General features: G+C 47.0%; 1 protein-coding gene across 1 annotated transcript in view; it reads right to left on the bottom strand.

The window, feature by feature from the left end:
* The window catches only part of LOC311594589 (DNA (cytosine-5)-methyltransferase 3C-like), a 34,780-nt gene extending 7,766 nt beyond the window's left edge, over positions 1-27,014 (bottom strand). Inside the window, exons 1-16 of the mRNA XM_084776423.1 lie at positions 26,908-27,014; positions 26,038-26,097; positions 24,710-24,875; positions 24,100-24,161; positions 19,580-19,699; positions 18,229-18,432; positions 12,038-12,206; positions 10,237-10,386; positions 8,905-8,984; positions 8,536-8,648; positions 7,951-8,137; positions 7,238-7,322; positions 5,969-6,114; positions 5,140-5,230; positions 4,635-4,783; positions 1,222-1,307 (exon numbers count right to left, since the gene is read on the bottom strand). Coding sequence (XP_084632549.1) covers positions 1,222-1,307; positions 4,635-4,783; positions 5,140-5,230; positions 5,969-6,114; positions 7,238-7,322; positions 7,951-8,137; positions 8,536-8,648; positions 8,905-8,984; positions 10,237-10,386; positions 12,038-12,206; positions 18,229-18,432; positions 19,580-19,699; positions 24,100-24,161; positions 24,710-24,875; positions 26,038-26,088 — 1,859 coding nt within the window. The 5' untranslated portion in view covers positions 26,089-26,097; positions 26,908-27,014. The remainder of the gene's footprint in view (positions 1-1,221; positions 1,308-4,634; positions 4,784-5,139; positions 5,231-5,968; positions 6,115-7,237; positions 7,323-7,950; positions 8,138-8,535; positions 8,649-8,904; positions 8,985-10,236; positions 10,387-12,037; positions 12,207-18,228; positions 18,433-19,579; positions 19,700-24,099; positions 24,162-24,709; positions 24,876-26,037; positions 26,098-26,907) is intronic.
* Positions 27,015-27,341: the final 327 nt, after the last annotated feature.

Here is a 27,341-nt window from a genome sequence, read left to right as displayed (position 1 = left end):
TGTCCTCCGTCGAATTGGCAGCAATACAGTGCTTGGCAGGAAGACCCTGAATGTTGAATAAACCAGCCCATATAATTCCAAATAAGAACATGGTACATTTTAATTAGATAATCGGCTGAATAAATCTTAACTATCCAAGAGACTAAAAACAATATTATTTGAATTTGAAACACTTTTAAACTGAATTTTTAAAATTTACAATATCTAAGAGAAATCTCCAAGCTGTTCCGGGACCCTATGACATCTGTCCATAATTTGCCAAATTCCCAAAATGTATGCTTCTACCACATCCTTCTGAAAGTGTTTCAGAGCTTAACTCGTTTGCATTTCTGGGATGGTCACTGACAGTCACATTTGCTCTTAGTTAGCAAGCTGTTCTTGAAACCACAAATGATGAGATATGGAGGCATCTGCAGAGCCGCTTGTTTTATGTCTAAAGGTGAGGACTAAACACTGGGTTATGACTGTCCAAATGTGAGATAAACAGGGATGACACCAATGAACATGCCAAGCTGGACCAAGAAAAGCCCATGAGGCCTCAGCTCTACACAAAGAACTATAGACAACCGAGGAAAGCCGGGAGTGGGAGAGGCGGCCTTCCCCAAGGAAGGGCACACCAATTGGTTGTCCGGGGCCAAATACTCAGCCCTGAAAACTCACATACAAGTAACATTATAGGGACACAGCACATTATATTTAGGAATATATATTTATATACAAATACATATATGCATACAATAATAATTGATTAAAAAGACCATAAATTTGAAGGAGAGCAGGGAGGCATATAAGGACTTGGAGGGAGGAATGTTATCATTAAATTAAAATCTCAAAAACAAATTTTAAAGGGTGGGAAATGCTCCTGTCTGAGAAAGCTGCAGGGAGCCAGTGTCTGTGCCACTGTTTGACACCTCAGCTCTGCCCTCTGGTTGGTCACCAGGGCCCACTTCATCTCAGAAGCAGAAGGAATGGTGCCTTTGACATTTAACATTTGCAATGGAAGCCTCGGCACAGCAGGAAGAACAGGGCAGCTTCACAGTCCTCACAGTCCTTGTAGGGACATTGAGAAACAGCCACCTGCAGCTAGAGCAAGGTGGCTGCCCAAGGAGTCCTGCTCCAGTGCTCCAGAGTGACCTACAGCCAGGACTTTCGAGAAGACTAGAACTGCAAAGCAGACTTGTATATAACTTTGCCATCTGTCACCTGTCACAAGGCTCTTACCTGTTCATCCCAGGTAGGTTACCCCAGAAGTATCGGGCCCTGCGAGCAGCAGAAACCTTGATGGCATCAATCATCACTGGGTTACACTGTAGGAAAAGGAGGGGAGCTACTGGAGACACCAGGACTCGGGTGTCAGGTCTGACCTGTCAGGTGGCAAGGCTTTCCTAGCTATCCCAGAGGCAAGGAGACAGCCCAGTCCCCAGTCAGAGGCTGTCCAGGGCAGAGATGATGTGTGTTCAGAGCAAACAACAGTGACCGAGACAGAAGTTGGTACCAGGAGTTGAGTATTGCTGTAACAGGCCTGACCATGCTGCTCGTTGGCAAAATATGGACTTTGGGACTTTGAATAAAAAAAGCACATGAATGCTAAAATTTAAAGGCAGTGCATACTATCAGGAGCATGGGCAGTAATGCTGAGATAAATGTGGGCCCACCTCAAGACGTTTCAGAGAGGAAGAATGGGCTAGGGGCCATTCTTGTGATATTTTGGCAAAGCATGTGGCTGCTTTCTGCTCTTGTCCTAAAAGTCTGCCTGAGACTAAATTGAAGAGTTTTGGAAGAAGGGCTTTGAGGGGGGTAGGGGGGAGGGGGAGGTGGGGGTGTTAAGGTGACCCTGTAGAGCGGACATCAGTAATCATTCTTCTGTAGCTCTATAATGAAAAGGATCAAGCTGAATAAAGAGAAACACAAAGTGTGCACACAGTCTGAGGAGAAAAGAAGCACCAGGAAATGTCGTGGAGCTAAATCCAGGGCCCAAGGAGATAAAAAGTTTAAAGAAAAGCCTGATGCTAACTGCAGTAGAGGAATTGGTGACTTAAGGGCATGGCCCCACCCGGCTTAGCTTCCAGCTTGTGAAAAAGAAAAGCTTAAGTAATGAGGGAAACCATCAACAACAGAAAGCGGATGCAGAAGTAACTGAAAGGGGGGCCAAGTTCCAGCCCCACCAAGCAGCAGAACTTGGCAGCTTTGGTCTTGTGGTTCTGGCTTTAGAGTCAAAAATACAAGAAAGGAGCTGGGCCTGGTGGCGCACACCTTTAATCCCAGCATTCTGGAGGCAGAGGCAGGTGGATCGCTGTGAGTTTGAGGCCAGCCTGGTCTACAAAGCGAGTCCAGAACAGCCAAGGCTACACAGAGAAACCCTGTCTCAAACAAACAAACAAAAAATACAAGAAAGGAGCTGTGGGATCTTCCTCCAAGGCTAGGGAAAGCCACTGAGGCCAGCTGTATGTCAGTGAGGGGTGTTGCTGCAGAAAGGCTGTGAAGACGAAGCCTGGATTGTGTAGAGATCTCACCATATTGGAGATGCCATAGTCATGGGATACCCGCCAAGGAGGGCTGTAGACTGGGTGTGAAATCAGCCCAAGAGAGAGAAACATATTGTATTCAACAAAGCTGAAAGGGGTTGGAGGTCTGAAGAGCACTTTGACAGCAGACATGGAGATGCAGAGTTTGGAGTTTGCCCAGCTGGTTTTCAGTTTGCTATGGTTTAGTATTTTCTCTTTTAGTACCTTCTCTTTTGTAATGGTAATGTATATTCTGTGCCATTGTATGTTGGAAGTATGTGATGTGCTTTTTGATTTTTATTCTACAGAGTGTTAAAGGTTAAGTGAACTTTTGACTTTTTTTTTTTTTTTTTTTTGACTTTTGAGATCCACCTGCCTCTGCCTCCCAAGTGCTGCGATCAAAGGTGTGCACCATCATGCCTGGTTGAACTTTTGACTTTTAAACAGTGCTGAAGCTGTGAAAGACTATTAGAACTTTTCAAGTTAGACTGAATGCACTTTGCATTATGATATGATGCCTGGGGGGAGGGGGGAGTGATAGCTTGAATAAGAATGGCCTCCATAGGCTCATACATTTGAATGTGTAGTTACCAAAGTAGAACTGTTTGAAAGGATTAGAAGGATTGGGAGGTGTGGCTTTGTTGTGGGAGGTGTGGCTTTGTTGTGGGAGGTGTGGCTTTGTTGGAGGAGGTGTGGCTTTGTTGGAGGAGGTGTGGCTTTGTTGTGGGAGGTGTGGCTTTGTTGTGGGAGGTGTGGCTTTGTTGTGGGAGGTGTGGCTTTGTTGGAGGAGGTGTGGCTTTGTTGTGGGAGGTGTGGCTTTGTTGTGGGAGGTGTGGCTTTGTTGGAGGAGGTATGACCTGTGGATCTGGACATAGAACTCTCAGCTGCTTCCCCAGCACCACACCCGCTTGCGTGCTGCCATGTTCCCCACCATGATGAAAATGGACTAAATCTCTGAAACCGTAAGCAAGCCTCCAATTAAATGCTTTCTCTTATAACAGTAGCCTTGGCCATGTGTTTCTTCACAACCACAGAACAATGACTAAGACAGCTGATTCCTTCCTATGAATGGTGGGTAACAAGGCAGATAAGACCTGCCCACTGAGTCATGCCAATGATAGAATGTGCTCAAAAGTAGAAGGACTTCACATCAAAATCCGCTAATTAAAATTCTAGTTGCCGAGAGACTGTATGGGCAATGCATAGCTCAGGACACTCAGCCACAAGAGACATATGACAACAGAAAACAGCCAGTTATATTACCCCTGAGGCCAAAGTTGTAAAATTCTAAAGAAAACTAAGGTGCAATCCAGGTGTGGTGGTACACACCTGTAATCCTGCAACTGTAGTGGTGGAGAAAAGAAAGCCAAGAATTGAAGAAAAATCTGGGCTACACAAGACTCTGTCTTAAACAAACAAACAAGCATGGGACTAGAGAGATGGCTTAGTATTAATGAGGTCCTGAGTTCAATTCCCAGCAACCACAGGATGACTCACAACCATACAATAGGACCCAATGCCCTCTTCTTGAATGTAGATGTACATACAGTCAGAGTACTCACATACATGAAATACATAAATTTTTAAAAAGAAAGAGAGAAGGGCTGGAGAGATGGCTCACTGGCTGCTCTTCCAGAGGACCAGGGTTCAATTCCCAGCACCCACATGGTAGTTCAAAACTGTCTATAACTCCAGTTCCAGAGGACCCAACACCCTTGCACAGACATACATGCAGGCAAAACACCAATGCACATGAAATAAAAATAAACACATTTTAAAAAGGACAGAAAAGAAAGCGAAATCCAAAAACCTACTTACTGCAGTGTTTGATATATATCAAGTGGTGGATAATTAATTTCTCTGTGACTCCAAAGGCCACCATTTTCAGAAGAAAGAGGAAACAAGGAACTGTCTAAAGTAGAGGTAGAGGCTGGTGTCATTATTGGTGCCTTGGTCAGGCAGGGTTATGTTAGGGATAAATGTTTCCCATGCACTCGAAAGTGTGCTGTATCCTGCATCCCCAGATCCAGCCACAAGCTGGGGAATCATTGCCACCTGTCAACACTCAGGAACCCTCAATGCCAACATGGGCCCCAAGACCCAGGTAGTCTTGACACTCAGGCCACTCACCTCCAGGAATCGTGAGATATCCCTCTTGTCACCAACCTCCATGGCTACCACATTCTCAAACATCCAGAAGAATGGACGGTCGCCACATTCCTCAGGGCGTGAGCAATTTAGCAATCGGTAAAACTCAAAGAAGAGTCGGCCAGTGCCCTCTACGTACATTTAAAAAAAAAATCAGAGAGCAGGGTTTGATCAAAAGCATCAGTACAAGACTCAAGACTCCACATTTCCTAAGACCAAGAGAACCCCACTATGCCCCATCAGTAAAGCCAGTGCCCTTTAGTCCCCTGGAACAAGCAGACAATAACACACAGAGCAGCAGGCCACTGCTCACTGATATCTTTCTCTGAGGGCTGAGGATTTGCAAAGGGCACAGGCAACGCCTAAGGACCAAGACACTAGAAGAGAATGAACAGAAGCCAACAACTTCTTCACAGGCCCCACCCACCCCTGGGTTAGCACTCAGATGCCGAAGGATCTTTGTAAGACAAAACAAACGGCTGCTCACCAAACAAGCCTTTCCTCATAGGATTCACACAGGAAAGATCATTGCAAGGGCTTCCACCAATCACCAGGTCGAATGGGCCCCACTCATCAATCTGAGGGAAAAGCACAAAGGCTGGGCTGAGCCTGAGGAAGGAGGGGATGCAAGCCTCAATTCTGAAGAAGGCGAGATGGCTTAGAGGCTTCCTGTACCTGCTGTGCAAGCCTCACAACCTGAGCGTGATCCTCAAAACTCATGTAAATGTGGACAGAGAAGACTGATTTTACAAAGTTGTCCTTTCATCATCACACATGGGCAGCGGTACTGGCACCATCGTGCGTGCATGCACACATGTGCACCCCCTCCCCCACCACCATTATCATCATCAAAACAACAATAATAGTTAAAAGGGTATTGTTGTTGTTGTTTGTTTGTTTAAGTTTTCCAAGACAGGGTTTCTCTTCTGGATTAACTTTGTAAACCAGGCTGGTCTCGAACTCACAGCGATCCACCTGCCTCTGCCTCCCGAGTGCTGGGATTAAAGGCGTGCGCCACCACCGCCCAGCGAAGTTTTTAATTTAAAATAAAGGAAGCTTAGATTCTAAGTGAAGTTGCTTCAGAAACTCAGTTCCAGAAATTTGCTTCGGCAGCAACTCCAGCTCCAGCCCATGGAACTTCAATGCTTATGTTCCATTAAAGGAAATTAGTCCTGAATTATTCCTATTTTGCCACTTTTTCTGAATCGTCTCTGATTCTCTTCTACCTACAACCCTGAGCCTGAGGGAGAGAGGCCAGTCTCCAGGGTGTAGAAGAACAGGCTAGAGACGAACACTAGCGAAAAGGCCACCCTCACATTTTCCTTTGTGATGTTCCTGACATCATCCACGTAACTGATCTGGCCTTCATGTTTAATGGTTCCCACAGCGATGGACTCGGCACAGACTTCAGAAGCAACGTACTTTTCCACTTTAATACCCAAGTCTTTGAGCACCAAGTAGCCTGCGAGAGATCAAAGAGACATGTGGGGCCCAGAGGCCAAGGGCAGAGCCGTCAGTACCCCTGTGTCCTCCTGCAGCAGAATGAAGACCCTCACTCCAACTCTGTCACTTCAGGAGAAATTGTGTCAGCTCCAGGGGACCTCACAGCATTGGCCACATTGGCTGTCTCATTCCGTGTGTAGGAAATCTCACAAAACGGAAATGAGCCAGGACTGAGGGAGTTGTTCCCTAAATGACCATAGATGTATTTATGCATGTAGAAGGAAAAGTTTAAGAACAAAAGTTAAGGGGCTGGAGAGATGGCTCAGAGGTTAAGGACACTGTCTGCTTTTTCAAAGGTCCCAAATTCAATTCCCAGCAACCATACGGTGCCTCACAACCATCTATAATGAGATCTGGTGCCCTCTTCTGGCATGCAGGTGTACATGCAGGCAAAACACTATACTTAAAAAAAAAAAGAACAAAAGTTAAGTGCAAGAGCTAAGTATGACTTGTTTGTTTGTTTGTTTGTTTGTTTGTTTGTTTTTCAAGACAGGGTTTCTCTGTGTATCCTTGGCTGTCCTGGGACTCACTCTGTAGACCAGGCTGGCCTCGAACTCACAGTGATCCGACTGCCTCTGCCTCCCGAGTGCTGGGATAAGTATGACCTTTTAAAAAAGAGACCAAGATCACTGTGTGAGCCACAGCAGACCTGAGAATGCTACGCATGTTAACTGATTCCTGCATGTATACAAACGGAAAAAAATAGAAAGAAGCAAAGGCTGAGGGGCATGGCCTGATTATCCCAAAGACACGTGTGTAGCCAGGAAACGTTCAGATGCTTGAACAGAAGGAAAACAAATCTATATCCCTTTAGAAACTGCCAGTGGGGCCAGGGAGGGACTGTAGTAGGACAGAAAACATGGGTAACCCGCATGGGACAGAAGTCATCTCTGATCTCCACATGTGTCTGTGGGGCAAACACGCTTACAGCCCCCCACGCCCCCCCCCCCACAGCAGCAGCCCAAGAGTGCTGTGAGGACGCCATGGAGTGCCGCAGGAACAGGCACATGTGACATCTCTGACACTCCTCAACTGCCACGATGCTTCTCTCTCTCACTGAGCCAACAGAGCACCAAACTCACCTGTCGCGATGCCATCAAACAGAGACAGGACTCTAATGGGCCTCCTTCTGGCTGCAGGAATTGCTGGGTACAACTTGGGCGGCTCCTGCCAGATAAGGAAAGACATTGGTGCCCCAGAGTTCCCACCCATCCTCCTGTGCCCAGCAGCTTTGATGGGAACTGGGGAGAAAGGGCCGTTCCGCCCTCAGACAGGAGGCACAGCCGCCTCCTACAGACGCACAGATAGAAAAAGAGCCAAGGCCTCTAAGCACAGAAGATAAACTCCTCCAGTGTGGGAGCAGCTGCCCTGTCCCCCTCAGGCTCGCATGTGTGCCTCTTGTTCCCTCCTCAGAAGGCACTGCAAGGGAGAATTGTCTGCTGGAGGTGTCGACTAGCAAGGGAACTGGCTGTGAAGTGCAGTGTAGCATTTGACCTGGCTGTTACCCAGGCTGCCCTTACACTCCTCACAAACTCACTGCTCAGTTCTCTGCCTCTGTTACTGTGCCTGCTACTAACGACTTTTTTTTGTTTGTTTTAGACAGGCCTTCACTACGTAGCCTTGACTGGCCAGGAACTCACTCTATCCACCAGGCTGTACTTAAACTCAGAGGTATGCCTGCGCATGTCTGCAAGGTTCTGAGAGGCAAGGCTTAACTCTTGCTTTTACACATGCACAGAATTCCAGATTCCCAGGGACTGTAATTGCATGGGCCAGAGCAGAGCCTGCGGCTTACAAACTCTTCGAGGTCAGGATCGGTCGTGAAGAAGTCTTGGAGGCGCGTGTTCCAGTCCTTCCTGCGCCGGAGGAGGCCATGGCAGCGCTGTGGGAGGCACATATAGCAGCTCCAGGGCTCCTGCAGCTTGGCCTCCTCAGCTGTGCCTGCCCCCACCAGCACCTCCAGACACTCCACACAGAAGCACCTGTGTGTCCAGAGGGAGTGGGCGTCAAGGTTACCAGGCAATGTGCTGCAGGCCCAGTGCCCCAGGGCAGGGTACCAGCACCACCAGCACCAGCACCAGCACCAGCACCAGTACCACCAGCACCACCCGCCTAATGGTCAACTTCCTGTCTCCAAGTGTTTTTGAGCTGAGCTATAGAGTAACAAACCACTTCTTGGCTATGGATCATCCACCATCCTCCAAAGCTAGAGCCTTTCAACAGAAAGCTCACAGGCCTGACCTCACGGGCACGCTTGGCCTGAGCCCAGCACTGTACATCAATCTAGGCCAAACTTATGAGCACCAGATACCACAAGATATCCACTGGGTGCCCATTTGTTTTTGCTGCCTACAGGCTGTGGCATCTGAGGGGCACTCACCTGCAGCAGCTCGTGTTGCTGCACAGAAGCAGTTCCCGGCCCTCGCAGCACACGGTGCAGTAGGACTGATAGCCATCCTCATCATACATGTAGAAGAGCTCCAAGAAGCGATCCTGGCCACCAGAGAGAAGCAGGGGAGTCTACAGACCTGCCACAGCCACGCCTGGCTAACAAGCCGGCTGAGGCCCTAGCTGGTGGCCTGGCTTGCGGTACATGTGCTGAGTGCCTTGTGGGGGGGGCCTTCTCTGCTGCATTCCCTGTCCCCCAAAGAGGAAGAGTGGAGGGTGTCCTGGAGAAGCTGCTCATGAGTGCCCATCCTGGTGGCCCAGATGGGGACAGATGGTGCAGGAGGAAGGGAGGAAGACTTACCCTGCAACTCTGACAGAGCCCACCCTCAAAGAGCGGATGGAAGGACACAGGGTTCCTCCTACCGCAGGACAAACAGCGGTCTGAAAGAAAGACAGGGTGTCAGAGCTTATGGAAATCAAGGGCCTAACATCAGGTGCTCAGGGCTCAAGCCTGAGCATTTTTATTTTTCCTGGCCAGTCATGTGCCGACAGCTCTGTGCCAAAGCCAGTGCTTGACTCCTTTTAGCAGCGTTTCAGGTGAGAGTGGGCATGCTCAGGGTGGTTGCTGCACACTCCACATTTCCAAAGCGCCATCCCCATTTCACAGTCTGGGAAAGACAGGTTCAAACTTAGAAGAAGAGCCAGGGAGGCAAAGGGCTCTCCAGACAGGACAAGACGCTGACTATTGTTTGGGCTCTGACATCTCCATCGCTCATAAACATTAAGTCTCAGACATTGAGGCCCTGATAGCAATTCTGCTTGGCTTGGTGCAGATACAGAGGATGCCTGCAACCATGTCCTGTAAGCAGTGCCTGGTCCCAGTAATCCCAGTATAAAACCTTGGCATTATTTTTGGTTTTAGGGTTTTTTTGTTTTGGTTTGTTTTGGTTTTGGGGTTTGTTTGTCTGTTTGTTTTCACAAGGAGGCCACTCTGCCTTGGCTCTTAACTGATTCACTATTCAAGATGACAAAGCCACTAAATGACCAATACTGTCCTATTGGGAGGAAAGGACAAATGGTGGACATGTCTTGGGGTACATGGAAGATCATGGGTCAAAAGTTTCCAAGTTGTCAGTACTGCTTTCAACTGCAGTTTTCCAAGGATACTCTGGGTCCAGGTCTATGTTCTGATGCAATAATGAGTGAGTGATAAATATTTGAGTATTAGGAACATTGGGCCAAGAATGCAAATGAAGAATCCTTCACTTATTCAAACGCCATTAGGTCTGTTCTTGGCAGATTTCTAATCCCCATGCAGTGCCCAGCTAAGGACAAGAGACCAGTGTTAGCTCAAGGAGAAGCCAATGGCAAAATGTATCTTCTTTTCATTTAAAAGCTAGCTGTGCTTATTGCATGGAAAGTTCAAAGTATCTTTGATCTGGAGTTTTCAGATACTGGCCAAAGTGTCACTTCTTCCCTGACTCCAGACACCCTGGCCAGTGACCTCATCAGATTCAGTTAAAAATAGAAGCAAATCATACCACTTGATCCAAAAATTTAGATAAACAAACAAACATAAAACCAGAAGGAACAGGAATGGTCCTGACCTAAGTCAACCCCCAGGGCCCTGTATTAAACCCATGCGAAAGGCAAAGCCAGGGTCGGGCAGGCCTGGGCTGAGAGGCAACAGTACCTTCCAGATTACCCTTGTTGGTGGTGACATCAGAAGCCATCCATTCTGTTGAAGAAAGAGGGACAAAGCTATTTGTCTTGAGGCGCTTGGGTGGGGGACAGTACTCAGAAGTGGCAGAGTCATTGGTTGTGCGTCTTCGACTTTTGGCCTCTGAAAGGAAAGCAGACAGACTTGTCTGGAGGGTCTAAGAGATAAGACAGGGGACCATGAGCAGAAGCCGGTTCAAAGCTCCTGTCACTCAGGAGACAGGCCAGACTCATGCTTGTGCGCTTTGCACATGTGAGTATGTAAAAGAATCCCTCCTTCTAGAGCCCGCTCAGAGCAGATGCTTGACCACAGCTGACACTGAGGCACCTACTGTGACGCCACCACATTGACCAACAAGAGCATTGAAGTCCCAGGAGGGACAGGATTTCACAGTGAAGGTCAAGTTCAAGTTGTCAAGTGATACTACTGATTTGCTTAATTTGGACTGACTTGAACCCTGGGATTTATTTAGCCAATTTATGAAATTAGTTAATATGTATTCATTAATCAACATCTGTTCAACTTTTACCTAAAGGTATAAATTTTTAGGACAGTGCTAAGAGAAAACAGAAATACCTCAGTGTTTATATAGATTAAATGTTTTTTTGCTTTGGGTTTTTTTTTTCTCCTTTGGTTGGTTTTTGGGGTTTGGCTTGTTTATTTGTTTGTTTTTTCAAGACAGGGTCTCTCTGTGTAGCCTTAGGTGTCTTGGACTCACTTTGTAGACCAGGCTGGCTTCGAACTCACAGAGATCTGCCTGCTTCTGCCTCCCAAGTGCTGGGATTAAAAGCGTGTGCCACCACACCTGGCTCTTAAATTAAATGTTAAAGTGTTAAGTTTTAAAAATATTATGTCAAGGGTTGGAGAGTTGGCTCAGAGGTTAAGAGCACAGTCCATTCTTCCAAAGGTCCTGAATTTAATTCCCAGCAACTTATATATGGTGGCTCACAACCATCTATAATGAGATCTGGGGCCCTCTTCTGTCATGCAGGCATACGTGCAGGCAACACTTAAAAAATAAATCTTTTAAAAATATATTAGGTCAAATTTTATGATTCTTTACAATGAAACTACTAGAAAAATAATTAAATTATATTTTGTGGCTCCCATCCAATAATATTTACATATACTTTTATTGGATCTATTGAATCATAGTGCACATGGTGGAATCTGACTCTTCTCCATAGAGACACACTGGGAGAAAACTAGATACCCATCAAAAGCCATGAGGAAGGCAGATGTGGTGACACATGCTTAGAACCCCAGCATGGGGCCAGACAGGACTGCATAGTGAGACTGTTGTTTCAGAAAACAAAAACATGAGGAGCTTTTGATGACAAAGTGACATTTGCCAGTGCTTACATTAATACTAAAAAATAAGAGGGAAGCCAGGTACAGTGACGCAGGCCTGTAATCTCAGCACTCAGGAGGCAGAAGCAGGCGGATCGCTGTTAGTTCGAGGCCAGCCTGGTCTACAAAAAAAAAAAAAAAAATGAGTCCAGGACAGCCAAGGCTACACAGAGAAACCCTGTCTCAATACCAAAAGCAAAAACAAAAAAAAGAAAGAAAGAAAGAAAGTAAAGAAGGAAGGAAGGAGAAATAAGAGGGAAAACAGGAGTCCAAAAAGTATAGGTTAGCCTGAGGGTCATACATGGGGGTGGGTGATTTAGATCAGTTTAGGAGATTTGACTCTTCTCCAGTGAGCATTGCAGATGCCAAGAAATCGCAAGACAGAGCAAAGAAAGCAGAACACTCAAAGATGGGAAGGGAATACCGTGTTTCCCGGCTTCGCTGCCACCTGGTTGCCTGTGGTTGGGTTTGAGGCCGTCAATCCCAGTGGGCTCAAAGCCCCCGTGGGCCCACTCCAGCATAGGCTTCAGCTGGTCCTCCAGCGAGTCTCCGGGGCCACTGGGGAAGGTCCTGCTAGCTCGCACCCTGGCTTTCTGCCAAGACACAAATAAAGGCAAATCCTGTCCATGAATGGGAACAGGCGAAGGAGGTATGTGCCAGGGCGGACCCAGGGATTCCCCCTGCTGGGGCCTGCATTCTCTAAACAGTGGTGTCTTTCAGAGCTGGACAGCTGTCCAGGGCTGTGTTATGCTACAGGGGTCTGGTTTTGAGGAACTGGTAAGAAAACAATAGGCCATAGGAGCAGCACCATATACGACCTCCTCCCTGTAGAATCTGACTGGTCAGCTCTCTGCCAAAGGAGGGTTTCAACTCAGCTCTGTTGCTTAAAAACATAGGAGCCTCTGAAAGTTTCACTTTGCCCTCCTGTAGCTTGTCTCAGACAGCAGACTTCTTACTGTGCCTTCCCTGAGAAGATTCCAATGTACTCAGACATCCTTCATTTTAAGGGCCATGCCAATTTACATGTCTAATTAGGCACTTAGCCAAGTGGGACAGGCTGATAGGGGCTGCAGGCTCAGAGGAGAGAGACTGCCTACAGACTAAGGGAGGAGGCAACTGGCCTCAGCTGCGTCCCTAGGCCCCACAGGGCCCTGCTTGAAGAAAGAACGCTCACCGTCTTTGGGGCAGCACATTCTGCAGTATCGCTACTGCCCATGTGACATGCGTTACACTGGTCAGTTGACATATGCTGCTTAGGCTCACTGAAAGCTGCCTCTGAAAGGGAAAGGCCCTCCACGATCTCAGACTCAAGCAAATTTATGTCAAGTGTCTTCCAAACCTCCCTGTCTTGGGCATATTGGGGCCCTAACACTGTGACAGGGAGAAAAGAGAAAAGCAAACAGCTGAGGGCATTCAAAACATAGCACCCAGCTAGAGGGTGAAACCACTTTCAACACAAACTATTGTTTACCCTGTGGGCTAAAGATGGCTGCAGTGGGATGAAAGAACAGAAGCTCGTCCATAAAGACAAGACTTTCCGTAAATCTTTTCATCAAGAGGTCCAGCTTCTTAGCCGGGCGTGGTGGCGCACGCCTTTAATCCCAGGACTCGGGAGGCAGAGGCGGGCGGATCGCTGTGAGTTCGAGGCCAGCCTGGTCTACAAAGTGAGTCCAGGACAGCCAATGCTACACAGAGAGACCCTGTCTCGAAAAACAAAACAAAACAAAAACAAACAAAAAAAAAAAAAAAAAAAAAGAGGTCCAGCTTCCTGACGCCGTCGGCAGGACTTCCCGAGTCATTTCTCTTTGGTAATTTGATGACATTTCTTCTGCTTGCTCTCCCAGCTGGGCTACGTCCGTTGTTTTGGCTGGACGTTGTGAGCACCTGATAGACTGATGTTTATCTGTCTACCTGTGCGTCTATCTGCTGCTTGCTGGTTGTCCTTTTTTTTTTTTTTTTTTTTTACTTTTGTTTGATACACACTTGATAAACTCACTTGTTTGGAACTGAAACCACAGCTATCCAGATCACTCTCCACATGAAACATCCCACAAGCAGACAGGCTAGCTGGCAGTACCAGAAACTCACTAGTGACCAGGCACATCTCAAATTCCTTTCCCAAGCAGGCCCGCATGGAGGCACCGACCACCTCCAAGGCATCCCTGCCTCACCAAAGCAACCTTGGCTCACAGCAGCACGAGCTCGCAGCGGCATGAGCTCGCAGTGGCATGAGCTAATATTTAGCGGCTCTCCATTCCTCCCAAGGTCTCACATTTGGGCTCCAGGATATGTGCTTTTACATTCAGCTCCATCTTATGCTCAGAGCCTCAACTCTGTGATGTGGCCAGCATGGGTGACAAGGAAGTGTCAGCTGCTCTAGCCAACGTAAGCAGTGAGTACCAGGTAGGCCTGGACAGGTCTTGGCCTATGGCCAGTACCATAGCACATTATAATTCCATCCCATAATCCTCCCTCCTCATCTGGCCCTGTCTAGAAATGAGTATGTTATGTCTGCCTGGATGAAAGCAATGGCAAGCACCCCCTCTTCCATGCCCTACAGAGACTGTGCACCTATGCCCAGTGTGATGATGCTTCAGTGGCCCGCATAGGCCCAGGATGCTTACCCTTTTCCTCCCTCTGCTGGTCACACAACACAACTGCATGAAGTTTCTCCTCATAGACAAATTTGACAACCTATTTTTCTTGCCCTTAGAAAAATTGACACTTGGGCTGGAGAGATAGCTCAGAGGTTAAGAGCATTGACTGCTCTTTCGGAGGTCCTGAGTTCAATTCCCAGCAACCACATGTTGTCCACATGTTGTCATGTATAGTGTGACCTGGTGCCCTCTTCTGGCCCACAGGTGTACATGCAGGCAGAACTCTGTACACGTAATAATAAATAAATAAATCTTTTTTTTTTTTTTTTGGTTTTTTGAGACAGGGTTTCTCTGTGTGGCCTTGGCTGTCCTGGACTCGCTTTGTATACCAGGCTGGCCTCGAACTCACAGCGATCCGCCTGCCTCTGCCTCCCGAGTGCTGGGATTAAAGGCGTGCGCCACCATGCCTGGCCAAATAAATCTTTTTAAAAAATTTTTTAAAAAAAAAGAAAAATTGACACTTATGCCAGGCAGTGGTGGCACACTCCTTTAATCCCAGCACTCAGGAGGCAGAGGCAGGTGGATACCTGTGAGTTCAAGGCCAGCCTGGTCTATAAAGCAAGTCCAGGGTAGTCAAGGCTATACTATACAGAGAAACCCTGTCTCAAAAAACAAAACAAAAAAAAAAGGGAAGAAAGAAATGGCTCCAAGGGAACTCAACTCACGAGAAAACCAGAACCTCAGACTAAGGCTGAGCCCCAGCAACTTTCTTTTTTAAAAGGGCTTATTGTTGTTTATAAGTGTGTATTTGTGTGTGTGAGTGTATGCCACGTGTGTGCTAGTGCCTTCAAAGGTCGGAAAAGGGTGTCAGATCCCCTGGAAGCAGAGTTGCTGGAGGCTGTGAGCTTTCCAGGGTGCATTCAGGGCACCGAACCCCTGGAGAGTGTGAAGTGTTCTTCACTGACAGCTGAGGTATCCCTCCAGCCCCAGAAAGGTGCTTCATAGTCTGTTTCCCCCATGGGCTTCCACCTTGCAGACCTCAGACCATTTGTTCAACGGGTGTGAGAGTCAAAATGGGGTCTGGTGGTGTGGCTCACTGGTAGAGGCTACCTCACTCCACACACATCCAAGAGTGGCCTCCTGCCCCCCAAGTAGGGCTACGTGGCACTAAGAGGCAGGGTTTATCTCTCTTGTGTCTCCCAGGGTTCTCTCTAAGCACAGGGTTGTCTGTCTAAGTTATCAAGGGTCCATAATGGTGACTCCGACTCCAAAGAAGCAATCACCCCAAAAAATGAACTTAAACTCATGAAGCTCTGACTTCAGAACTGTCCAGCCCTTTGCCCTTTTCAAGAGTAGACTTGTCTTCGGTCCTACAAGTCAATAAGAGTCTATTTAAGGCAGGTAGCTTAGGAAGTATTTGCCCAGACCCAGTCAAAGCTTAATGCATCTATCAGCAGAAAACTGTCCTCAGAAAAATCCCAAGTAGGGAAGCCGGCTCTCAGGTCTGTGGACCCTCAAACATGCCTTGCCCTGGGCTCATGCCCACATGAGGTCAACTATTCTAAACTCTCTCTCGTTCTGGAAGAAGACTCACTTGCAGTAATCCCAGTAGCAAAGACAGATGACCCCAGGCAAAGACATGAAACCTCATTGATCTGAAGAGTAAGAGAAAATTTTCCATAAAACCCAAGCTGCTGAGGTGCAGCTGAGTGGGTATAGCATGCACCTAGCATAAGGGAAGCCTAGATCCACCAACAGCAAAGGCCAAAACAAGATGCCCAGGAAAAAAAAATAAGTTATTAATATACATAAAGACAAGTGCCTCTCCCCACCAGGCTTGGGGACCACTGTGGAAGAGGAGGAGGAAAAATGGTAATCTGCTGGGAAGAACTACAGTGAAACAGTGTCCTCAGGACATGGGAGGCTCGCTACAATCATGAACTCACAGTTGATGTGCCTCCATGAGACTTCACACGAGCAGAAAACCTTCTTAAGTGAAGGAAGAAGAGGATTACAAGGCCCAGTCCTTAGCTGAGGAGCTCCTGACCGTTGACAGATTCTCAGGAAGGAAGAACCAGCTTTCTTTAAGAATGGTTGCCGGTAGGTCAACCACCACTCTTGTGGATGGCCCCACACCCAGGCGTATATGGGAAGCACAAGCTGGATTAAGTGAATTAGTAAAAACAAAACGAAAAAATGAAACAAGGCCGGGCACAGTGGTGCACACCTTTAATTCCAGCACTCGGGAGGGAGGCAGAGGCAGGCGGATCTCTGTGAGTTTGAAGCCAACCTGGTCTACAGAGTGAGCTCCAGAACAACCAGGGCTACATAAAGAAACCCTGTCTCAAAACAAAAACAAAAAACAAACAAACAAAAGTTGGGATGAGGTTAGGGTGGGATGGCCTGGAGCTGCTAACGCAAAGCTAGTGATTCTCAGCAAGTCTCTGCCCAGTCTGGAATGTAAAAGGTCCTTGTCCTAAGCCTCCAGGCCACAAATGCCTGCTTGAATCTACACTAAATGTTTTGCTAATTAACTCCCACACTACTTCATTAAAGCAAAAACAAACTGGGCGTGGTAGACAAACTTTTGACCCCAGCACTCAGGAGGCAGAGGCTGGCGGACCTCTCTGAGTTCAAGGCTAGCCTGGTTTACATAGTAAGTTCCAGGTCAGCTAGGGACGGTTATATGGTGAGACTCTGTCTCAAAACAAAACAAAAGCAAACAAAACTACAAAGCTACAGTGCAAAGGAGTCTAAAGAGACACAGAGAAAAGACTTCCACAGGAGACACCCATGTGTAGGAAGGCACCATGCATAATGCACACGTACAAGCTCAAATGGTTAATTCAATGATGCTCCTGACCCTTGGATATATGATCAGTGCTTGAAAGTGAGCCCGCCCTAGTGCCTAAGTGGCAAAAGCCAGGATACACAGCTACATAGAAACAGAATGTACCGTACTCTCGGCACAAATAAGACAACAGCGTTAAGAGAATGTCCATGGGGCTGAAGCAATGGCTCCATTAGTGGAGTGCTTGCCATACAGATCCCTAGCATCCATGTCAAAAGCACGTGCTTGAAAGTCCAGCACTGGGAAGGTGCAGACTGAAGGACCCCTGGAGCTTCCTGGACAACCAATGGAGCCCAAGTGGTGAGCTCTGAGCCAGTGAGAGAAGCTGTCTCAAAACTAAGGGGGCGGGGCCTAGAGAGATTGCTCAGTGGTTAAGAGTACAGGCTCTTCTTTCAGAAGACCCAGGTTCAAGTCACACTGACTCATAACTGTAAGTCCAGTTCAAGGGGATCTAACACACTCTTTTGGCCTCTGAGGGCACACATATACATGCAGGCAAAACCTCCATATACATAAAATAAAATTTAAATTGAATTAAGTTCTTCATGAAACAAAAATAAAATAAGTGGAGAGCTAAGTGGATAAAGTACCTACTAAGCAAGCATGAGTACCAGAGCCCAGAACCCATGTAAAGCTACATGCAAGAATTCATTTCTTTAATCTACATACTCAGGACAAGCAACATACAATAATGTATTTCCGTAATCTAACATGCCTAAGACAAGAGGGAGGTGGAGACAGGAGAATCCTTTGAAGGGCTGTCTGTCTGTCTCACAAAGTAGTAAACAGCAGGAGACCCTGTCTCAAGGCTATCCACTGCCTTCTACACACACAGTGGCATGTGCACACCTGTACTATCACATGCACACAAACATACACAATAATGCATGTGGAGAAATGAATGAGGAAAACATCTGGTGTCAACCTCTGGCTCCCAGCTGCACATGCATATACCACACATGTGTACACGGGGCATGTGTGGGAGGGGGAGGGGGGGAAAGAACACTGTTCATGTTAGTGTCCAGGAACAGGACAGAGAAAATACTTAGAATTGTAATGTATGTAAAAAAAAAAAAACACCACCAATAATAGTGGGTGATCACTATACAGCTGTTATCTCTTCCCTGTATTCAAAGGCTTAAGGCAGAAATCCCTTCTCCGTGGTACCTGATACTCAGAGCTGTTGCCCTGTCTGCTTTCCACATCCAGCTGTGTGGTGTCCATGCCTTCCTGATGGCCATCCCGGCTCAAGTCAACTGATCGGGTACTGCCTCTCTGGGGTATCACATCTTCATCTGTGAGGTCAATGGTGGGGTAAGGGCTGGCAGGGGACGACCATGCTCTGCTTGCTGAAGTGGATGCTTGTGGACTCTGGCAGTGTAGACAGAAGGGAAGGGTTGAGTCCCAGCAAAGCAAAGCAGGTGGGAGTGCATATGAACAGCCTCCCTCCGTTAGGTCCCACTTAATGCAAGAGTGAAGAAACAAAACAGAACGCTTTAGTTGTATAAGAACAAGAGCTGGCAGTCATTGATCCCAAGGCAGAGCAGAACAAAGTAGGGATGAAAGTGCAATGCTGGGTTATGCCCAGAGGCTCTGATGCTGAGCTCAGAGAGGGCCGTCCCTGCCTAACTGGCTCCTGTGTATGTGGAAACGGAAGAAGAGTGTGCTGGACCTGATGTAGTCGCCACAAGACAACAGGAAAAGACACAAGAGTGATAGACACCAGTGGCTTTCAGCTTAGCTCCAAGGCAGGCCAGAGCTGAGCCATGGGAACTCTTGCCTCCGTGTCGTAGTTCCAACAGGAGCAGGCCAAGAGTGGAGGAGCCACAGGTTCAGGGGATCACCTAACACTCAGGAGAGACGGGCAGACCTAGTCCTGTAGCCATATTTGTTTGTTGCTGTTTTTAATGAAACAGAGCTAATTAACAAAAAAGATTTAGGGGTAGCCAAGCAGTGGTGGTGCATGCCTTTAATCCCAGCACTCCGGAGACAGAGGCAGGCAGATCTCTCTGAGTTTGAGGCCAGCGATTTTCAGAGACAGCCAAGGCTACACACAGAAACATTGTCTCAAAAACCAAGAAAGAAAGAAAGGAAGGAAGGAAGGAAGGAAGGAAGGAAGGAAGAAAGAAAGAAAGAAAGAAAGAAAGAAAGAGCAAAGAAAGAAATTAGGAGCTGTAGTGATGGTTCAGCAGCTGAAAGTCCTTACTACTCTTTAAAGGGGACCTGAGTTCAGTTCCAGGCACCTTCCTCAAGTGTACCCAGAGTTACCTGCCTGTAACTCCATCTCCAGGGGACCCCACGCCCTCTTCTGAGCTCCAAGAATACAGGCACTCATGTGGCATACACACCAAGACTTGTGAATGAGAATAAAGCAATTTTTAAAAGTTTTAACATAGATTTAAACACAGGTGTGGGGGAAAGACGTTCTGAATTACCTAAGCCTGTTTTCTATGCAGGGCTCTGAGTGGTGGGAAGAGCCTGGGCTCGGCACGGGCGTGGGGGAGGGGGGGAGACTTACTGCTTGGGGTTTAGAGGGTGTCCTGGTCTCCCAGAAGAGTTTAGGCGTCACTGGAGTGCCAGAGCCACTGCTGTCCCCCGCCTCGCCATCTCTATCTTCATCTCCATCTCCTGTGAGGTCCTATGAGAAAGAAACAGCTTTCCAGGATAATGAAGTCACAGGAGCTGTGGAAGGTGAACGGCATAATGATGTCACTCTACTGGCCCCTACAGCACTTCCTCCTACCTCCTTTTGCTCTAATAAGACTATGGGGCCTCTGAAGGCACCAGGCACAGTGCACAGGTATACTTGCAGGCCAAACACTCATCACATTAAAAATAAGTAACAGCCAAGCACGGTGGCATGCACCTGTAATCCCAGCACTCCAAGAGGCAGAGACAGGTGGATCTCTGTGAGTTCAAGGCCAGCCTGGTCTATTTAGTGAGTTCCAGGACAGCCAAGGCTACATAGTGAGATTCTGTCTAGAAAAGGAGTGGAGTGTGGTATTGCAAGCCCAGAAAATTTTACAATCTTTTTTCTGTATATTATGTAAGGTTACCATCATCATCATCATCATCATCATCATCATCATCATCATCATGTGTTTAAGGAGAGAACTCAAACACTACCACTAATTATACAGTTGAACTTCCCATATTTGGGGAAGTTGCAGGGATCAGCATTCCCAGGGTACAATGCATAAGCCTCACCCTGGGAAAGCACCTCCACAATCATGGCATCTCCCCTGCCAGGAAGGCTTTAGTTACACCTTTTATGAAGGGCAAATACGATGATTAATGCCCGCCTACACAATCCTGTACAGAAATTATGACTTTGCGATTATAGTAATGAAATTATATCCCCCTGTGAAGTATTAGCAATAAATTACTTCAGTGCAAAACTGTTAAAAAGATTTAATAGCAGCTAACCACAGAATCGCAAATCCAGGATGGAACTGAGGGCAAAGCCCACGTGATCGGCAAGTGACAGAAATTAGACAAACATACATACAACGCTAATGCTCCCTAGAAGAGTTGGGACCTGGCTAGTTCTGTCATTCACACCTGAGAAGGACACAGTCAAGTGACCAAGGTGGACACCTGTTGGTAAAAAATGACCAAGAAGCCAGTCAGGCGTGGTGGCACACATCTTTAATCCCCGCACTCGGGAGGCAGAGATAGGTGGATTGCTGTGAATTCAAGGCCACCTGGTCTATAAAACGAGTCCAGGACAACCAAGGCTACACAGAGAAACCCTGGAGTTGGGGAGGGGGAAGTATAGAAAACAAAAAAAGACCAAGAAGCTGTGTCATTAACTCTGTCCTTGGCCTTACATGAAACCCAGCACACAACACAGAACACACACACTGAACAGTGAAATGCCTGGAGGCCTGCTTGAAGCACTAAAAACCTAACTTTTCATTCGGCAACTGTGTGGCCTTGCTGGTCTGTTCCTCTCAAATTAGATGAAGAGTCCTTCCTCCAGGCCAGCACCGGCACGGGCATCTCAGTGCCAGGCACAAGGGAAATGCTCAGATTTAAAGCGCTCTTCCTGCTCACCAGCCCCAGAAACACAGTAGCAGTCCTGACCCTCTGACCCTGAAGGCTGCCTCTTCACCTGTTCCATTTGGTTCTGGGACAGTCTCACAAGAAGGTCAGGCTGCCCTTGGCACGCTGGGGTAACAGGTGTGTGCACCTGCCTTAATTCTCCTTTGTTCCTGGTCATCACCAGGATCCCCTCAAGAGGCTTTCTACTGCCCTCCACTTCTCCAGAGAAACCGTGTGAAGATGTGCACTTACTGGTGTGACCAGGCACCCTGGTGTCTGGCAAACCCAAGCTAACAAGAGAATGGTAAAACGAGGGAGAAACAGCATGATAGGAAAAATATAACTCAGACAGGAGGTGGTGGCGCACGCCTTTAATCCCAGCACTCAGGAGGCAGAGGCAAGCAGATTGCTGAGTTTGAAACCAGCCTGGTCTACAGAGTGAGTTCCAGGACAGCCAGGATTGCAAAGAGAAACCTTGTCTCATAAAATAAAATAAAATAAAATAAAACAAAATAAAATAAAATTAAAAAAACATAACTGGGGGCAATTTACTAGTAATAAGCTAAATTTCTAATGTAACCAGATATGACTAGCTTGGATGTTTATTTTTTGCAGTTCTTTATATATTCTGGATGCAAACCTCCTGTCTAAAGTCTGATGGCAATGATTTTCTCCCGTTCTGTGTGCTGTCTTTTTTCTTTGTTGTGCGAAAGGTTTTTTTTTAATATCAATTAATTTTTTTAAAGATTTATTTGTCATTATTTATACAGTGGTCTACATGTTACACCTGCATTGCCAGAAGAGGGCATGAGGTTACATTATAGATGGTTGTGAGCCACCACGTGGTTGCTGGGAATCGAACTCAGAACTTCTGGAAGAGCAGTCAGTGCTCTTAACCTTTGAGCCATCTCTCCAGCCCAATATCAATTTATTTTTATTTGATATGCATTGGTGTTTTGCCTGCATGTATGTGTATACAAGGGTGTCAGAAGCCCTGGCCCTAGAGTTCGATAAAGTTGTAAGCTGCCATGTGGATGCTGGGAATTGAACCCAGTTCCTCTGGGAGAGCAACCAGTGCTCTTAACTGCTGAGCCATCTCTCCAGTCTTGCAGTGCAAAAAGTTTTGGCTTCAGGTGGCTGCGCCTGTTTATTCTTGGGACTATTTCCAATGCTATTGTTACCCTGTTTAGGAAGTTCCTATTAATACCTTTGAACTGTATTCTGTAGGTTTCCCACTAGCTCTTTGAGCACTTCAGGTTTTAACTCAAGGTCTTCAGTCCACTTTGAATTGATTTTTGAACAGGGTAAGACATATGAATCTCATTTTACTCCTCTACAGGTGTGTCTTGCTTAGTTTTTTTTTTTTTTTAATTGCTGTGACAAAACACCATTACCTTTTATAAGGAAACTTATAAAAGAAATATTTAATTGAACTTATGGTTGAAGGCAAAACAAAGACAGCAGGAACAGCTGAGAACTCACATCTTGATCCACAGTTAGGAAGCAGAGAGAGCTAACTGGAGTGGTGTGGGATTTTGAAACTTCAAAGACCACGCCCAGTGACACACCTCTTCTAAAAAGACCACGCCTCACAACCCTTCCCAAGCAGTTCCACCAACTGGGGGCCAAGTATTAAAACGTATGAGCCTAGGGAGGCCATTCTTATTCAAATGGTTACAAGATAAACACCCAATTTTGCCAGTAGGCTCTCCTTTTGTCAGGATATGTTTTTGACATCTTTATCAAAGATTAGGTGGCCATTCCTGTGTGGATTTACCTCTAGGCCCTCTACTCAGTTCTAATGGGCTCCAGGTCCATTTCATACCAGTATCACAGGCGCATAGCCCAGTGGTGTAACTTGAGGGGGTTTGTGACACCTCCAACAGTGTTCTCCCTGCTCAGGACCAATTTGATTACTTGTGGTCTTTTGTATTTCCCTGTGCATTATTTTATTTTATTTTTTATTGATTTTTTTCTCGTTATCTGAAAATTTTTCATTAGAATTTTGATGAAGTTTGTATCAAATCTTTAAATTAATTGTTGCTGTATAGCCATTTTCACAACATTAATTCTGTTAATCCAAGAAGGTCTTTTTGTGTGTTTGTTTGTTTTGTTTTGATTTTGGAGACGGGGTTTCTCTGTGTAGCCTTGGCTGTCCTGGACTCACTTTGTAGACCAGGCTGGCCTAGAACTCACAGAAATCCACCTGCTTCTGCCTCTGAGTGCTGGAATTCCAGGCGTGTGCCACCACAACTGGCCCGCCCATTTCCCTTTGGTTTTTCGAGATAGAATTTCTCTGTGTTGCTTTGGCTGTCTTAGAACTCACTCTGTAGACCAGGCTGGACTCAAAAGCAGAGATCCAACTGCCTCTGCCTCCCAAATGCTGGGACTAAAGGCATGTGCCACCATACCTGGCTTAATTTTCAATGTATTAAAGTTTTCATTAAAGAAGTCTTTCAGTTTCTTGATTAGGTACATTCTCAAGTATTTTGTGTTTGGGGGTTTATTGGTATGGGTGTTTTGTTTCTTTATATTTTGTCTTGTTTTTTGAGATAAGAGGAGAGGAATGTAAAAACCAAAATTTAAAGACTGGGATAAACTCCCACATTAGACCATGTGTGAGGCTGTCAGGTGTGGTGGTGTCCTGGTCTGCACAAAGGTTTCCAGGCCCAGCAGAGCTACACAGCCAGATCCTGTCTCAACGTGAAACAAAATAAAACAAAACAGAAAGTCCAAACACAATATGACTATATTGGAATAGTGCAGTTTACTGTATCGATTAACTTATCGACAATATGTTGAGCACACAAATGAAGAACTAATTTCAGAAACACACAGGAAGGAACCAATAACTCAAAACTTCCTGACTCGGTAAAATAAACGAGTGAAGACTTTAACTCGACTCCTAGATGTCAGTTGTGTTGATCCTCCGGATACCCATATGATGAAAGCTAAAAAGAATGCCCAGGACCCTGGGAAAGGCGAAGACGGTACCTGAGTGTAAGCAATCAGGCTGGAGACGCTCCTGTTGGATGGTCGTGAGCTTGCTCTGCGGCCTGTGGAGGACAGGGTCAGAGTACACATTCAAAGGAAAGGGCTACAGGCTTCTCACTGAATGCCCTTTTCTAGTGTCTCCCCCAAACCAGTCGTTAGCAGACAGCACACAGTGTCTCACAAAGCAGCCAGGCATAGGGCCAGGCTCATGCTTTTCTCCCTATGGGCCGAGCAGTAACATTTGGGGTCCTAGTGAGGAGGGGGGACATCCAATTCTTGCAAGAAAGCCACTGGCCAACCCCATGATGACAATTAAAATTTGTTGTTGTTGTTGTTGGTTGTTTTGGTTTGGTTTGGTTTTGGTTTTTCGAGACAGGGTTTCTCTATGTAGACTGTCCTGGACTCACATTGTAGACCAGGCTGGCCTCGAACTCACAGGGATCCACCTGCCTCTCCCTCCTGATTCCTCGTTACGGAGGCATATGAGGGGGCACTGACCCTCCCCATATCCTCCTGAGCCAGGGAGAAACTCTTGTCCCAGCTGGGGTGTGCAGCTGTACCTGTTGTGTCAGAATATAATCCCGCCCCAACTCCTTGCTGGCTCACCTACCTGTGCTCTCCCCTGTGCAGACTGCCTCCAAGACTTGGCCCCAGGGGGCACTCTTGGTGTCTGAGAACTGGTCACTGCAGGTCCCACTAATGATGATACAGTCCTCACACTCACTGACACCCTCTTCATCACTGAGCTGTCTGCTGCTGTCTTCCTTCGTTGTTGTCTGTAGGAGAAGGCCAGAATGGATAGGGAGGAAGGAAATAGGGATTTGACAGGGTAGTTCCCCCAGCTTTCCCACCATGAGCTATATGCCCAAAGTTCAAGAGAGACCCCTGTGGCTCCGTCTCTGGATGATACTGGGCTCCTGCGCCCTATCCTCAGCCCCTAAACCAAACTCTGGGGCTCAGAATTTGGTCCTATGTACCAGGTAGCCTAGAAGGCTCAGATGCCAGCACTCACAAAAGGAGGGAGCTGGGGTCTGAGACACCAGCTGCTGTATGCTAGCTCTTCAAACAATGTCACCTAGGCATGCTTGCCCCAATCAGCCTAAATTCCCATCTGTCCCTGGCCCCTTCCCCCTGCCCAGCCTCTGCAGAGCCTCAAGAAGCCAGTGCTCTTTTCCCTCATGACCCCTTCGTTTGCTCTGTCTTCAGGTCTCCTTCTCTCTGCTCCTCTCTTCTCTGTGGCAATACAAGCCCCACCCCAGGCCATCCTCTGGGGCCCATAGGTCAGTTGGCCTGTCACTCATTCCCTCCTTCATCAGCTGGGGCTGAATCCCAGTAATGAAGTAGTGAAGAGAAGGATGGAGAAAAAGCAGAGGCAAAGGGCTGTGGCAGTCACCAAGAGTAACAGCTTTGACCTGCTGTGGCCTCAACCCACTTCCAAGACCTGATCTTCCTACAGCTGACTCTCTAGGAAGAGGGCTAAGACTGACGGGTTGACAAGCTTGTGTGACCTTTGCCCTGACTCACACAACACTGTGGACACCAATTAGGCACATACGCACGTTAGAAGTTGCACCTTTGCCTGTGGGGCTGCAAGCCAGATGTTGGAAAAATAGAAAAATAGAAAAGCAATGCACCAAAGCACTAATGCATGCGTTCATCACCAAGTGCACTGAGCCCTCACCCGCAACTGGTAGCAGTCAGGGTACTGAGGCAAGAGGACTGAAAGTTGGCAGCCTGGGCTAACAGGGAAAAGTTGCCTCAAAGCCACCTCCCTCCCCCCCTCCCCCACCCGAAAAAAAAAATCATCCAAGTGTTGGGCGCAGTCAAGTCTCACAACATGTGCATACCAAGGTGCTAGACTCAATTCTTAACGTTTAGAGAAAGCCACTACAGCAAAAACAATGCACAAGGGGACCCATAGATGTATACATTTCTTACTTGGGAGGCTGAGGCACCAGTTTCTTCAGCTAACGATAGTCTGGACCACATCGTGAAAGCCTGTCTCACAAAATAAAATAAAATCATCTGAAAAGTGGACCCAGGATCAGGTATAGACAAGCTTAGCATTTAGGAGATAAAAGCTAAGAGTCTCTGCTATTTGTTTGTTTGAGATGGGGGTCTGCGCTTGGAACTCACTTCGAACACTCTGCAAAGCCTCCTGACTGAACCTCCCAAATGTTGCCATTGCACACCTAAGCCACCATTCCTGCCTTGCGGGTTTTTTTTTTTCTTTCTTTCTTTCAAATCCTTATTGAATATGAAAACAGTAAACAGGGTCAAAACAGAAGTATGATCTACAAAATTGGTTCTCAACCTCTGGGTCGCGACCCCTCGGGGGGGCTCTAAGGACCTCTTCACAGAGGTTGTCTAAGACCACCAGAAAACACAGATTTTTGCATTACGATTCATAACAGTAGCAAATTTAACAGCTGTGAAGCAGCCATGAAGATAATTTTATGGTTGAGGAACATGAGGAACTATATTGAGGGTTGCAGCGTTGGGAAGGTTAAGAGCCACTACTCTACAAGGCCATGCTCAAGAACCGTTCAATCAAGTTCCAATCACCATCATTGAAAATGAGACTCTTAATGGTTTAAGTAAGTTCGCAATTTTGTGTTGGGTCGCACGAAGCGCCACCGGTCGCTGTGGGCTACGGTAGGTGGACTAGGAAACGTTCTAAATAGCTATCCTTTTGCTTCATGGAGCCCACGGTGGTCACTCTGAACTTTTCCTGGGGGACGTTTGCCACTAGGTAGTTGCCATCTGGCTCCAGTCTTCTCCTTGCGTCTGTCCCACCCAGACACTTACCTGAAAGGGGGCTATCCTCAGAGAACCTTCTGGAAGCAACGCCTTAGCGCCCTGAGGACGCTACAGGCTTCACATCCACCAGAGGGCGCTCGGTAACACAGTATGAATAGGCTCCGGTGGTGCCCGGAAATGTTTTGCAATGTATTCAAGTGAGCCCCAACTGCGTCCTCTGTACTTGGCTGTCACACGAGCGTGGGCACTGGGCACATAGGCAAGGGGTCCTCTCTTATCCCGCCAATGGTCCTGAGCTAGTACAGGCATTATCTTAGAGTTTCTTGGAACTTCAGAATCTGCGGCCAGCATGGTGGTTTAAGAGTAAAGACACTGTTTCCAAGCCTGACAATGCAAGTTTGAGTTCCTGAACCCACATGGTGGAAGAGAGAAGTTGTTCTCTGAACTACACATGGGAGCACACATACTAAATGACTAAACAA

The sequence above is a fragment of the Acomys minous genome (assembly GCF_964271855.1).
Source record: "Acomys minous genome assembly, chromosome: 3".
Classification (NCBI taxonomy): Eukaryota; Metazoa; Chordata; class Mammalia; order Rodentia; family Muridae; genus Acomys; species Acomys minous.
The sequence above is the reverse complement of the archived record's forward strand: the minus strand, read 5'-3'. Positions and strand labels throughout refer to the sequence as shown.